Here is a 16,038-nt window from a genome sequence, read left to right as displayed (position 1 = left end):
TGGTAAGTGCATACAAGGGTGTCAGGGCTGGTAGGGGGACTGTACGGATACAGAAACAGCCCTCTAGTGTGGAAGTTGCCAGGTGGGCAGTGCATGTGTGTGCTGGGTGGGGGGGGGCCAGGGCCCGACATTAGAGGGTGCCCAGGTCGCCAATGCAGTTCAGGTAAGCCAGGAGGTCAGTAGAGGAGAGGGGGAGAAAATGTGGAAGCAAAGAGAAAGGTTTTGAGGTGCTTCCGGATTCTCCTCGAGTTTGAGGGAGGCAGGGAGGCTGTTCCAGAGGGAGGCCCCAGCCGAAGAAAGAGATCTATCACCAACTCGTTGCTTGGAGAAGCGACTGACCCTGAGGGAGTTGTAAACAACCGACAGGATACATAAACGATTTTATATTATTTGAAATTCCAAGCATAATACATTCTCTTAATTGAAAAGTGTAATAAAATTACCTGATAGGCGCTTGAAGTAGTTGACTCGTGAAAATAAATGGATGCACAATCTTGCTCCTTTATTTTCAGTGTATTGTCATCAAGTGGTATTAGATATGTAGGAAAAAGGAAATGTCAACAATATAAACTTCTGCAAGACTGTAGGGCTCACCATTGGTATAGTGGACGTGTCAGTGGTTTCGTCACTTGCAAGGGTCTGTGCTTCCGTCAGTATACTTTCCTAAAAAAAATGAATGGACATGTCAAGCAACCGATTACAAAAACATTATGCTTCTTGTGAAGGGACCTATGGCAATATTTTCCACGGTCATAATTACTTCATTTGAGTCTCTGTACACCAGGGACAGATGTGTAGTAAAATGTGCTGTAGTTAAAATGTAATACAATCTGGTAAATATGCAAACTTTAGTAAGACACATTTACACCGAAAGCACCAATCCGTTCATGGAGCTACCTGTTCAGTACCCCACAGTCTACAGCTAATTCATCATCCGGGACTCCACTCAGGCAGCATGTGCATCAACAGAGTTGGAATTGCATTTGGAAGCAATTTACGAAACATTCTGGGTTGACCCTTGTGTTCGTCGATTGGACGTACATATCCTGGGTAATGTGCAGGGTGCAGATGCGGACTCGATTGGCCCTCAAGTATCCCAAGACAGCCTGGGCTCTACTTTCAATCTCGTCCACCGCAAAACCACAATGTCAAACGCATTTTCTTATTAAATCAATATCCTTCGGGAATGTATGCAGGATTGTGCCCTGACTTTTGACATGGCTCCTAGAACGGCAACCCAAAACAATACAAGCAGGAATTCTTGCAAAATCAATAAGATCTGTATAACAAAAGTATAAATAATTACAAAATAATTGTACTGAATGCATGAGAATGATGGAATTATATCAGTTTTCTATGCAATGTTTGTTTTGGTCAAAGAACCAAAACCTGTGTAGCGTAGTCGAATACTACATACATACAGAATTGATATACATACAGAATTGATTGATATGACTCAAATTTTTACGTGTTACTCGTCCGTTGAATGTACTCTCATGCATCAAAAGGAAACATGCTTATAGACATGGTCGGAGAAAGATGCAATTCTATTACAATTAACAATGATGAAATTTGCTATATATTGAGATCAGAAGACTTGAAACATTAGACAATGGTAAAGTCATTGAGATGAATGAACATTACATTACTGGGTACATTCGGTCAAAATAGATAGACATTTTGAGATCAGAAAGAGATGAACGTAGTGAATTTAATAGGTGACCTGCCCTTACCTTGACTAACAATTAAATTCAGCATCAGCAAGCAGGGGAGTTAGTAGTAGGAGAACAGGTAGCACGATCAAGAGTTGACTTCCAGTGCTCACAGATGTTCGCCAGATAAATATCAAAGGATTTATAAAGGATTAGAAAAGTGGGTGTGCATGTGAATGTATGACATGTTTCTGCCGCGGTCTGCTTCAGGGGATCCTGGAGACACTGGATCTGGGGAGGCCATGTGTGCAATGGTCCCTGTGCGGAAGATACCTTTGAAGTGTACATGGTGTTTGACACCTTGTTCGTTCCCATCCCTGCCAGCCCCCTTGGCAGCGTACATCCACAGGTGCGAACTGCCGTGGATAGTGGAGGGGAGATGAATGGGCAAGAGGCGTGCAGACAAGGCCCGGAACACTGCTGAAGGGAGACACAGTTGTGTGGATTGCAGGGGCGCGGTCTGCTTCAAGGGAGCCTGGAGACACTGGGTCTGGGTAGGCCATGTGAACAATGGCCCCTGTGCAGAAGATAACTTTGAAGTGTACATGGTGTTTGACACCTTGGCCGTTCCCATCCCTGCCAGACCCCTTGGCAGCGCACATCCACTGGTGCGAACTGCCGTTGATAGTGAAGGGGAGATGGATGGGCAAGAGGCGTGCAGACAAGGCCCGGAACACTGCTGAAGGGAGAGAAACACTGGGTTTGTCACCTTGGCCGTTTATAATGGAGGGAGGATGAATTGATGCAGAGGAGGTTAGCGTAAAAGGGCACAAACCATTGTTGCATGTCACTGATAGACAAGTGAGAGTGTCCTTCATTCACTGAAAAAATGAAACAACTATTCATAAAAGATCATTTGTATTTTATGTTGTTGCTGGTGTTGATGGCACAAATGTACTATACATTGAATACTTCGGGTTGCAGCACAGTGTGGAAAAATCTCCTGTACTGTCCTCTATCACCGGGGAATTTGACGCAAATGGATCCAATGACAAGGCGGGTATTACTCTTCGAACGCGGTATTCAAGCCTCCCATTAAGCCACCATGTAAACGAACGATAGGCCACCAGCCTGTACTACCTGTGGAAGAGAAACATACATACTGTATTTAAATGAACCTGATAAGTGTACAAACCTAGTTGAAAATGCATTCTGTTTCCTATGGCATAGTTGCCAGAACAAATGTTACTTCATGGATCAATCAATTTGGGCTTTAAAGTGTAGACACATTACAAAAGTGAACACCCATGCAATCCATAACGTTTTGGGCACAGAGAAATATTGTTTCTTAGTTGAAATTGAGAGACACATAAGATGACCACTATGATTTTGCGCGAGAGATGTTTTGAATTGCAGACTACATTCATTTGGCAGTGACGAATCTAAATTACGACAATATAGGAGACAAACAAGAAATGTTAGTGGCCTCAGTGGTCAAAGTGACATCAAACCTAGAGTACACTTACTCGTTACTTGGATTGCGAACTGTTGCACGAATTACGTGCATAAGCACCATTATAATCCTCTACAAGGACCTTGTGAGGCGGGCTGCCCTGAAGTCATGCAGCTCGGTAACGCATAGTGGCGGTGTCTCTTCTTCCGATATGTAGGCCAAGCATCCAGAGTTTTCTCTGCAGCAGCAGTTCTCCTCCTCGGTTCGCATGACCTCACACAGATTGCAGGTGCACCAGGTGGAAACGTTTTCCATGCGACTAGGCTCTGGCTCAGGATCCAGTGATTCGTCTTCCCAACTGCCGTCCGATGCCCCATCATTTCTGCATCTTTCTCTATCAAGTAATTCCACCTCGGAATACTCTGGCTCGTACTGGTAGGGCTGTATTGTTGCCATTATATGACAAAATTCAAATCGATAGTAATCCTAGTACAGTATCTGTTTGCACAGGCTCTGAGCAACAAAGATAGCTGAACAGAGCAGAAACGAGTCACAGGCTATACAAAAGAAACAGTGAAACGATTGAAAAAGCAACTCTGATGTTGACTGATGAGAAGCTGTCCGTTTATACTTATTGAGGAAAGAGGCGTCCTGCCATTTCCATGGAGACACGTGATTAGCTGGGGCACAGAGAACGTTGACACGAGACGTGCATTCGCATTGTTAAATGGGCCATACGCGTCTAGTGATTCAGCTTCAGGGGCGGGTTATATGATTTAGTGCCGCAAGGACATTCGAACTAAGGGCGATGCAGCAACGGATAAGATTAGCACAAGAGGGCCACACCCCGCTCGTTGATTCTGCATGTGTAAAACTGAGGAAAACTAAGGTAAGGTGCATAGGAAATGTTTTTACCATCGATCACAGTTTTCATGTCACGCTCGGGACAATAACATTTTTGAGCACACTATTCCTTTAATGTGAAATGAACAACTCTGATCATTTCATTTGTCAATTATCAAACCAAGGGGAAATAAAGAACACTGTATGCTGAAATCTAATATGACTTTAAAAGAACATCCTGAAAGCAAACAAAGGAGACTGAAGCCTGAATTACAGTACAATTTTAAACTTGTCTGAAAGCTACAATTCATCTGAACCAATTTTAGAAAAAAACAATAATGGAACTGTGGAGACACCGTATTTTGCGTTTCTTTTTTTTTTTTTTACTTGGTCATTTGAAACTTGGGAAAGCGAGCCTTGAGTCCTAACCAGAAGCCGTTCATCTTAAGGTTGTCTGAACTATGTGATTTGGAACTTAGGGAAGGGAACCCTGAGTCCTAACTTGGGGAAGGAAGCCCAGAGACTTTGCATTCTAAATCCAAGAAAGGGAATTCCAAGACATTCTCTGTGTGCAACTGTTTTAGACTTGGGGACGGGAGCTAAAAGGAAGCTATGAGCTGGAAGAGGCTCAGGACTTTTTGGTTGCTGACATCCCTGTACTTTGTACAGTTATAGTTGTGAGGGCAAGTATAGGGTTTGGACACAGACAGTCCCTAGGTTGAACTCTTTCACTCACTTTCCTTAGTTTTATTTAGGTTGGGGAATCCCACCTTGCAATAGGGCAAGCTATTCCTTTTTCCATCCTGAAATTTAAGTTAATAAAACGTGTTGTTTGAATCTGCTGTCTGTGTCCTTCTTCATGATGCCTTCACACTGCGTAGCGATTTCTTCGCTTTTACTGCGCTGCGAGGCTTGGAAGATTTTACCTCAGCTCACCGCCGCTCCTCGCACCCAGCGCCAGCCGGAGCAGAGCGACCAACTCACGTGACTTACTCAGCGCATCGTGAAACAGCGCCTTCTATCTACTTAATGTTATACTAGCCTGTCATCATTATCTAGGAACAACAAGTGTCCTCTCCCAGTGGCTGAGACTTCGGTGCCCTCAAACGTGTCTTCATTTGATTTCAAGTCCTTTGCACTTGACTTTAATGAATGAGAATCTTCCTCACCAGAGTCATGCCTCGGAGTTTCCCGTTCTACAACCTGATTATAAGTACTCCTGTACATATGTTTCTGCACACAGCCCTGAATTCCAATCAGTGTCACCTCAGAGGAAACTAATTCCTCTATCATTAGAAACAAGAGGCCTTATCTGGTTGGCAGATGTACGATCATGTTTCGCTCCCTTCTATAGCCATTCCGGGTTTTTTGCAGCCAGTGTGCTTCTTTATTCAAAAGACCATGCTTCCCAGTATTCCTTGGCCACTGCTTCATCTCCACCCAAGCAGAACATAGTTGAGAGGAGGATAAGGAACACCTGTGGGTGGCAGGTGCTAGCAAGCATCAAACCTGAGGCCTGTGATCGTTAGCCAGCTCTAAAAAGACAGTTTTCTTCAGTCCACTGCTGGTCATTGTTACAGTGTTTCTGTTTGTGTGAGTGCCTTGTTCCTTGTGCTTTATTCTTAGATTATATTTCCTTGTTTCTTGTTCCTGGAATTTGAAATGAGTGTGCCTATTAGTATTTGAGTCCTGGATTCCACTTCTGGCTTCCTTTGTTTTGCAATCAAAACTTTGCAGTACTTTTCTTTTCCTGTGCAGCCCAGTTTTGTCTGTCTTCTATATTTATTTGACCTCATTCTGTTCTGCAGTGTAAACATTGTCCTTTAGACAATTCTCATTGAGAGAATTCCTATTGTTGCACCCTTTTCCTTTCCTTCCCTATTATTATTATTATTTGCATGTGCTCACACAGCCCAGGGGCATCGAGGCGCTGTTACATGTATATGTCTTAGGTGCAGAATCGAGGTGGGCGATAGGTTACATTAGCCTGCATACATGTGGTAGTACATTTTTGGTAAATAGCCTTTGAAATTAAAAGGTGGTTAACTCCATTCAGTGTGGATTTGAGTGTGTATTAGGCACAGGCCAAGTTTTGAGAAGCAACGGAGCCTTTTACAGAGGAATACAATACTGGTATATAACGGAGCCCTTTACAGAGGTATACAACAGTACAGATGCGTAACAGAGCGCCTTTCAGAGGTAACAACAGAACAGATATACAGGTGGGTATCATACAGAGGGACACACAGGAGGAGTACAGCTTTACTAGGTGCCAAGTAGGAGAGGGGCGAGCAACATCTAGTGAGTCAGGTGGCTCGAAGGGCGATGTGATGGCATAGATGTTGAAGAGGATAGATTTGTTGAAGAGGTGGGTCTTGAGTTCTTTTCTGAATTGTAGGAGCGTGGAGGCAAGTCTGATGCAGAATCTCTAGGTAGGTATGTGGAGGTTTTTGGGGTTGTAATTTTGCTTTTCCTGCTCCTGTTGCTAGACTTTCTATTGGAGTCTGTCCCTGGTTTTCCCTTGTGCTTCTCTCTTGGTTTCCTATTGCCTGTTAGGTGTGGTGTGATATGATGTTGCTTTCAGTTCCTGCAGGAATGCCTATGTTTTCCTTACTATGCTGTAAGCACTATTCCTACATGTCCCTTCACTGACGTTTCATGTATTAAGTTATACTCCCCTTGCCGTTATAGCCTTTCTGGGTCCATGTTTGATCAGCAGTGTCCATGTGCTTTGCTGATATTCCAGGTGCTGTTTCTCATCAGCTTGAGCATTGTCTTTAAGTTACCTTATACAATACCATGAAGGGTGTCAGTTCACAGACCCTGTCACTGCTTGCCCGATATATGGGCTTAGCGCCTACGGTACCTGTAACAGCATTTGTGGGTGATGAACTTGCTGACTTCCTTGTAACCATAAGGAGCTTCTTACTTATTACCCTCATTCCCTTTACATTTGTATCACGTTCTACTTGCACATTCTGGGAGCTAGTACGTGTATCTCAGTTCCTGAATCAATGTTGCTTGATATGCATCTACTCACTGTGTGATCATGCACACATTCCCCTTGCCATATCCACTGTTCTTTGTCTCATGACACCCGGAAAAGCTATTGATTAGCTTCAGTAAATGTTCATATGTAGGTTTAAGTGGAAAACTTAGTGATCAGTCTGCCATATAGTTTGTCGAGAAATTCTCCAGCAAAAGTTAATATGCAGTTTTTGGAAGCCTGTTTTGCAGATTTCATCTCCTGTACCTGGCCAAATTACATATTTTATCAAATTTTGCCATTTCGCGAAACATGCAGAATTGTGTGCACATTTCCTGAAATTGGAAAAAGGAAAAACGTCCCAATTTCCCATGATCCTATTAATCAAAACACGAACATGCATGCCCCTCAAATTCCCTTTTCAGTTTTGAAATGCAGGATTAACCATTGGCCTAATATGCATCTCATTACTGTATATATAATATTTTTTACATTAGTCCAAGCAAGGCAACCAGTACAAAAAAGGAGAGTTCTAACTATTGCTATACATGATTGTTATCCCATAGAGGAGTGCCCTTGCATACCAGACTGCTGATGGGTGTGTTTACTCTGTTTTAGAAGAATGCATAGCTCTTTGGTCTCATTCCTATACCTGATCCAACTGTGACCTTTGTCCGATTACTGGTTATTGCAACTATGTAATTTCAAAACTTGAAATGATATAATCACAATTTTCTTGTCTAGGTTTGATGCTGCCTCACTCCTAAGTGGTTTTGAATTCCTGGTTTATGGCCTCAACCTTTGAATCTGTTATCTGATAATTTGACTGCAAAGTCCATCTTACTATCAGACTTGTGAACTGACACAGCTATCCAAATGATGAGCCTGCTGTTTACCCCATCTCAATCCCTGACCCCAGAGAGTTATCTCTATATGTAACCTCCAAGAAACACTAATGCAATATTTTCTGGGGACATCTTATGCTCCACTGCTCCAAGACACCACCTTCTAACAGCCAGTTCACATGAAATATCTACTCTATGGACTTAATGATAACAGTGATCTTAATTGTGCCCTCTATAGAGCGTTGGATAATAAGATGAGCTGCAAAGACAATTAGAGTTTGGGACCTAATATCTAAACTCCTGATACAAGTTTTTCCTCTGCCATTTGTCCAAGTAGAAGTAGCATCAGTGTAGTCTGCTAAGCGATATCACACCGTTCCTCTCACTAAAAGAACACTCTGGAAAAAAGGTGGTGGAGAAGCTGAAACTGCAAGGATGGCTTACCTTGTCAGTTAGATCCCAAGAGACGTAGCTAAGGATGTCTCGGACTACATCTGCATAGAATTCATCACCAGAAATCTGTTAACAAAAACAAGAAAAGAATGTTTTCATTTGTTGCACCAATAAACAAACAGATAATGAGCACGTCCTATTAGCAGGTTATGATTACACAACTGACTTACCTCTGCTGGCTAAAGAATTAGAACATGAAACGGTAAACATTCAAGGAGTTTGAGTAACGTGTGACACCTATGCAGGTATCCATCCATTCATGGCCATCCCAGAACTTCTAGCCCATGCTCGCCCTTCTTCACAACTGGCTGGGATAGCTGCACCGCGAAGCTGAACGGGATAAAGCATCTCCAAAAGAAGGTGCTGTCACGTTAAGAATTTTGATTGGGGCTTGGTAGGTGCCTGCCTCCCTCCCTCCACGTGCTCGGCCTTGCCCCCACCTGTGTGTCACCAACAGACACCTCCCAGTACCGCCAGTTTTTACGCCTGCAGGTTGTAGCACAATATGAAATGCGATTAAGGTGTAATATGATTGAAATGTACTTTGCAATAGCAATTTCTGTGTAAAGTTTTAATTGATGAAACTTTTTGCTGACTTTTAAGGTGTAATTCATTGTAAAGGTTAAATGCTGTTTAACCATATACAATTAAATACAAACAATTAAAAATCACATGCACCTATTGGGATGGCTGGGAGTGCATTGTGCAGGGTGGAGATCAAGGAAATAGAGTACGGGAATACGGGAATCACCATGAAGAAAATGTGTTTGTACTGCAGCGTCCTGTTCTCCCTCCTCCCCAGCTGGTTGGGAACACAGACTCTGCAGATCAATTAAATGGGTGGAGAAGACAGCATATGCCCGGCTTGTGTTCCGACAAAGAGATTGCAAAGTACTTGTTGGCCAAAGAGGGTATCCATTCTGCATGAGGCATCTAAAGAGCAGTGTCTCACAAAGGCATGAAAAGTAGCATAGGCAGCAGCTCTACAGATGTGTGCAATGAGGACATGTATCTGGAAGGCCATCGATGTTGCCTTAGGTCTGTTGGAATGGGCACTTAGTCTTTCTGTTGCCTGGCGACTCATAGGATGGTAATACTTTAAAATGTGAGAACCTATCCACCTAGAGATAGTCACTTTACTAACTTTATTTCCAGGGACTCCTGTATGTAATGAACAGGTTTGTTAGGTTTTCTGAAAGGTCCAGTCCTTCGTAGGTAAAACTTGAAGGTTCTCGCTACAACGAGATTGTGCAAAGTCTCTTCTGATTATAGGAATAAACGATGGCATAGTCCGAAGGATGACCCTGTTTCCATGGAAGACAATATAGAGGTCTTCCGAAAAAAGGGCTTGCCGCTCGTTTTCTCTGCTGGTGGAAATAATGTGTACTAAAAATGACATTTTCTATATGAGAAGGTCCAGGTTGCAAGAATGAAGAGGTTCGAAAGTCCTATGCCTAATAGCATTCAGAACCACATTAAAGTCCCACGAAGGAGGAGGTCTCTGAAAGGTGGGCGAGGGTGAAGAAGCCCTTCAAAATGTCTCTTTACCTTTTCAATAAGTTCTCTTCTGGAGATTTAAGGTATTCAGCTATCACAACTAAATAGTGGTTGAAGGATTGACTATGAATGCCTATATCTGCTAAATGAGTCATGAAAGACAAAATATTGCCTAAAGAGGCTTTCAGTGAGTTGATGACCTGAATAAGGACAAATAGCAAAATCTGCTGCTATATTGGCTTCTGGTTTAGTATTTTCTTTCTGCTCGCACTTTTAGAATGTTTTCACCATAGACTTCTGCATTGGTGTGAACCTGTTTTTCAGGAGAAGGAGGTCCGAATACTATGTCTGGCGATGCCAGTAAGGGCCCACTAAGATGAAGCTGGAATTGAGAGTCTCCATTAATAAGAGAAAAGGAGTGAAGGCATAGAAGATTTTCTAAGACCAAACCATGGAAGTCATCTCCTAAAGAGGGGTGGCTAACTCCTGATAAGAGGCGTATTACCGACACCAGTGGTTGTTCTCGTTCCACCAACGGAAATCCCCATTTCCTGACAAATGGCATGATGGCCAACTTGTTGAGCTCCCACTCGTGAGTAGCATGAAACTGTCTGCTCAAGGACTCCTCTTCCAGATTCCTCTCTCACTGCACTGAAGAAGGGATGCAACAGGGTGAACGTGGTTTAGGAGACACTCCCAAAGTTTGCAGGAAAGGAGGTTCAAGGGGAGAGATTTTGTACCCCGCTGTTTGACCAGGTAGAACATAGCTGTGGTCTATGATCCTTTCCCTGGATGAGAGGGAGAAATGATTTGAGGCTCAAGAAATTTGCTCTTAGTTTAAAGTAATTTATGTGTAGAGCTCGCTCCTGAAGATTGCACAACCCGTGAATTTGGTGGTTCTGACAGTGACCTCCTCACCCTGAGAAGGAGGTGTCCTTTGTCACAGAAATGTGTGGAAGAGGAGAAGACAACAGTACATTCTTTGGCAAATGCTTCAGAAGGTTGTTGGTCATGGTGCACCACTCCTTTGTGATGGTAATTCTCATGGACTGAGGGTTTGACAACTTGTCCCAATTTGCTTGCAAATGGGACTGTAAGATCTAATTCCAAGGCTTTCTAGAGGTACAAGCAGAATGCACAAGGCCATCAGCCACATAAGTCTTTAGAATCACCAGGCATGTGCGAGTCCTGATGGCGAAATGGTTGACTGTTTGCTTCAAAGCCAAGAGTCTGTTGGCAGGGGGAAAATATATACCTAGAGGAGTGCCTACTACTGCCTCTATGAACAATATCCTTTGGGTTGAAATAAAAAGAGAGCTTTTATATGTTGATCGAATAAAATAGATTGTAAGGTTTTTTAGGTTTGCCTCATGAGCCAGGGCCCTTATCAACCAATCATCCATGTAGGGGTAAATATGGTTCTTCAGGATACGGTGATGGGCTTCTACCACCAAATGTACCTTCATGGAAACCCTGGAGCTGCATTCAAACCGAACGAAGGACGCTGTACTGATAGTGTTGACATTCCAGAATGAACCTAAGGTACTGACTCTGCTTTTTTTTATGAGGATGTGAAAGCATGCTTCCAGAAGATCCAATGATGTTAGCCAATCCCCCACCCGGAAAGCCTTCAAAACCTGTGCTACAATTGTCATATGAAATGTTTCTAGAGAGAGCAACTCGTTGAGCTCAGAAAGAGATCCCCAATTGGCCTGATGCCTCCCAACGTGTTTGGTACTGTGAAGTAACTAAAGTAAAAACACTGGTCAACTCTATTGCTTTAATGCAGAGAAGATTTTGAATCTCATGGACAAGCAGATGGGAAGACCTCTGACACGTGTGACAAATTAAGGGAATCATCCCATCTCCCCAAATGAGAGCTACCCCATTTGGGACTAGGCAAATGAGCCCACTACGCAACACCCTCCCTGGGGGACAGGGCATCCCATTCACCATTTTGCATCCCCGAAGCTAAATGGGCATTCCTCCCTACTAGAAACAGGACCATAATCTTAAATATGACCACCTATGCACTCATGCATGTACCACAAGCACCAACCTTGGAATGCCCCCACCACAAAGGGACCCCCTGACTCACGGTTACCTTACCACAGAGGAAGACCAGACCCACCAGGAGGTAAATGTACACAATTACCTGGCTCACAACCACCCTCATTCAAGAGCAGGCACTACCCCTTGCTAAATCAGGAAAGCACACACTGATAGCTCACTATCATCAATCCAATAGAAAAAAGCCACTCAAATAGTAGGGGCCGGCCGCACAGCAGCAAATCCAGCGCCTTCATCCTCCAAACCAATGCCCAGCCAGGCCTGCTTCCCAACCGTCCAACGGACTAACAGCGCAAGCCATCCACACCGACCAATCAGTCTATGTAAACACACGTATTAGGTAAGGCCTACTGTGTCCGGCCAAACAACTCATTAGCCTATACTCTAATGCAACTATAAATGTAAAACGGTATACCATCGGGTTAACAATGTCGCCTCCTTTTCCTCCCTCTCCTCTCTTCGTAACCTACTACTAATAACATGGAAATAATTATGCTATTGTATAGAAAATGAACATACATGTTTTTATCCAAATGTTAACATACACACACCACTCAATATACTAACAAATGACACAATATATCACAAACTTTGGCATAATTTTATTTTTCTTCTCCAAATAAATGTACTAAATCAGCCTTGATAAAGACCCTGAGAGGTTGAAACACCTGTGGGCTGACCACTAAAATCACTTCAATAAAATATATGCAACCCATTACAAACAAAGATGTAAAGAGTGATTACATTTTGCAAGCACAAGGTATACAGGAACAAACAAGTTCTAATCCGAAACAAGAGGTGTGGGCAACACCTCCATGACCCGTGAACTTGCAGCCAACAAGTCAAATAAACTCACCAGAAATTACTAGTGCAGCGCAAGTTGATTCAAAGTCCTAGTGCCCATACATTATTTACCTCGATTACAGCCTCATTGTGAAAGCCAATGAGATGCCTCCTACCACTCCCAACAAGGTCTAAAACATAACAGGAGACAAAGAGAAGGAGAGCCCAGCCAAGATGTGAGTGAGGCCAGCTTGTGCTGCCTCGCAAAGGAGGAAGTCCCGCCCCCTCGGCAGGATCTGTACCAGAGAGCCATGCAGTCACTGTGGTGGGCGGGGACACGAAGCAGCCCACGAGGCGTGGCCTCTTCACCGGCAGCGGCGAGCCCACCGAGCTCGGCACCACCAGCAGAGGAAACTACTTCCTGAGACGGAAGATGTACCAGCAACCTACTCTTACCAGACAGGAGGAAAGTACTGAGGCAAAGCAGCTGACAGAGCCAGTACGAGGAAGCATGCATGACACAGAGACCGCCTCCATAACCAAAGCATGCCACTGGAGTGATGGTACTCAATGCAGCATGGAAAGTGGGTGGAGGGCAGTGAAGCAGTCCCATAACCCAGTCTGGGCTGACATTCAGAAGGCCCCAGAAGGCCCCAGAAGGAGGTAAGCGAAAGCGACAGAGAAACCATAACCAAAGGGGCGGGCCAGCAGGGTGATAGCCCTGAGGTGGCTGACATTCACAAGTTCCAAGGATGGTGTAACCAAAAGCGACAGACAAGCCATACTCAAAGAAATACCATGCAGACCCAGAGCACACACTGGGCTGACATTCAGCAGACCCCAGAAGGGGATTAGAGAAACCGTACGATTAAACTGTATGAATAACTGCAGCCAAAGTGGAGCCAAACAGGACCGTAGCCCACCCTGGGTTATAATTGGAAGAACCCAGGAGGGGATGATAAAAGCTACGAACACAGACAGTGCATGGCTTACCCGAGGCTAAAGCAGGAATATCTGAACAGAAACAAGGAGAACATAGTATGTGTTTGTTAAAGACTAAGAGGCACAAATCAGAGCACCAAATTAGGTTCAATATATCCCTGAAGAGGGATACATCAAGAACTATTTGGACTAATGGATAAAGTTGTATGGTGTGAAAGGAACGGTAAGATATTTTATTGTGTTATTTGTCCACTGGAGCCACAAGGTGGGAGCTGGAAGAGATTCCTTATTGGAAATAATATTTTGCATGTTCACTGGAACTACCAAATCAGGAACCAGAAGAGATTTTTTAGAACTCATTGATGGCAGTCAGAATACCAGCCACCACCTAGTCAGCCCAGGGGGAGAACCACTCTATTATAAGTCATAACTCAGATTGTGTTCCTTCTTTGTTTCCTGGAGAGCGCTTAGGGTAGCATAGGTTTTGGACAGAGGACAGAGTTTATTTGTTCGCATCCTGATGAGCATCTGTTTATTGTGATCTAGAATAGTGAACTCATCATCATAATAGGGCTTAGAGAAGGTTTTCTTTCATTTCAAACAAAGTTTTTTTTCTATTAATGTGTTTTGGTAACAAGAACCTTTCACATACAATTTCATCAAAATTTAAAAAGCAATTATACCAACAATTTAGTAAAAGACAACATTTACAAAACGTGATGTTATTATATCAAAAGACTAGTAAAAACCCTAACTTTCATAATCCCTTTCTAAAATCCACAATTAACTTAAGATAAAAAACAATCAATAATACCTTCTGTAAAACGTCCCAGAAGTAACCCCTTTCCACAGTTCTCAAACCTTTGTCATCAGTTATCCAACCATATATCAATAAAAAGCTGGGTTGAAACATGTCCTCATGCCTGTCGCCTATATCTAACTTACCACAGACTTCAGAACAAATGAATGATGGAGGTTGAGATTGGTTGTTTAAGATCCTATCTTCCCTTATGATGGAAAGTATCCAGCGATCCTGTGTGATATTCAATCAGGCTTTGTAAAAGGAGGAAAGCCTTCCTCCTACTGGGGATGCATGGGGCCTAGGAAGAAATAAAAGAACATGTACCCCCATGCTGGAGTCAAGTCAATTTTGGTGCACTATCGTGACTGGTGATGGGGGAAACTGCTGGCTTGGGTCTTGATTGAAATCTGCTGCTCTTGCTGGAAAAATTAGAAGCTGAAGATTTGCCCTTGACAGAGTTTCTTGCTAAAGGCCCCAAAAGCATCAGAACATTGAAAACCAGAACTGACTGGCACTTAATGATGTGGCAGTAATTACACCAGTCCTGAAGGTTTGAAGCAAGCCATCAGTTGAAGGAGAAGATACGAGTTTTCCCATCAAAGGGTGAATCAATCACTTTCTCTTAGATGTCAGGATGAAGAGAAGAGGTTTTGAGGTAGGCATGCCTGTTCATGCACACAGAGCCAATAGCCCTTGACGTGGTGTCAGATAGGTCTCTATTGATCTGCAATTGATGCAACACTGCTACTTTGACTCCTGCCAGTCAAAAGAAGAATTCCTCCTCACTCTCAATAGGAAGCAAAACTCCAAACTTTTCAATGGCTTCATAGTTCTATAAGTTGTACATCTTTTATACATCTTTTTACCCCGAGATTCCCATAATTATGAATATTTTAATAGTTTATTTACCCTTACTAAGGTCTGCAAAGAACCACAGACTGTGCATGTAAGTTCCCCATGACAATAAAGGGCCATCCTTAGGAGTTTAGAGTATAAGGATTTGACATTACCTGTACTGATAGAGGTTTTGACCAGATACATTTTGCTTGCTCCATTAAAGAAGCCAACATCGTCTAATGGCAAAGAAGAAGAAAGTCTTGAAAAAAGACCAGACGCAGCAGGCTTATCAGGGGGTAATAAATGCCTGCATAGCCATTGACATTACCAAGATACATATAGTTTCAAGCAGTGAATAGGTACCTCTTTTTCATATGAGGAAGAAGGAACTTTGTCGAATGCGGGTACCTTTGAAGGCGGAAGGTCGACCAATACATCTGTAGGTATCAGAGTTGTAACAGGAACCAAAGGATATCTATCAGATAGTTTATTAGCAAAGATATCTAAAAACTCATCCAACATGACAGACTGCAGATGTAATAGAATCATGAATTCTACAAAGGGAGCAGATGGTCCCAGAACTGCTTCTTCTTCTAAGTAACGCATATGAGGTATAGAAGCTTCCACTGAAGTCAGTAATTCAGCTCAAAACAAAGAAGTATGTTCAAAACTACAGGTCTAGGGATCTGAACATCTGTAAGGAACATCCGTACCAAAGGTTTACAGGATGAGAGAAAACCCTGCTTTGGTGGAAAATGTGGAACACAAGAATTTTCCTCCTGCACTGGAGTACCAAAAAGTTCCTGAGGCGGTACCATGTAGAAAATGAGAAGGATCAAAATGTGACGGCTCTGCATCTTACACATGAATAGGTG

The 16,038-nt window shown here is 43.1% G+C and overlaps 1 protein-coding gene across 2 annotated transcripts in view; it reads right to left on the bottom strand.

Annotated features, from left to right (window-relative positions):
- SPATA20 (spermatogenesis associated 20) overlaps positions 1–16,038 on the bottom strand; it is a 2,241,715-nt gene that overhangs the window by 890,802 nt on the left and 1,334,875 nt on the right. For both annotated transcript variants that reach the window (XM_069654894.1, XM_069654895.1), the window contains exon 9: positions 8,224–8,298. In XM_069654894.1, coding sequence (XP_069510995.1) covers positions 8,224–8,298 — 75 coding nt within the window. The remainder of the gene's footprint in view (positions 1–8,223; positions 8,299–16,038) is intronic.

This window comes from Ambystoma mexicanum, chromosome 3q (genome assembly GCF_040938575.1).
Source record: "Ambystoma mexicanum isolate Mex_15411 chromosome 3q, UKY_AmexF1_1, whole genome shotgun sequence".
Classification (NCBI taxonomy): Eukaryota; Metazoa; Chordata; class Amphibia; order Caudata; family Ambystomatidae; genus Ambystoma; species Ambystoma mexicanum.
This window is presented reverse-complemented; position numbering and strand designations above follow the sequence as displayed.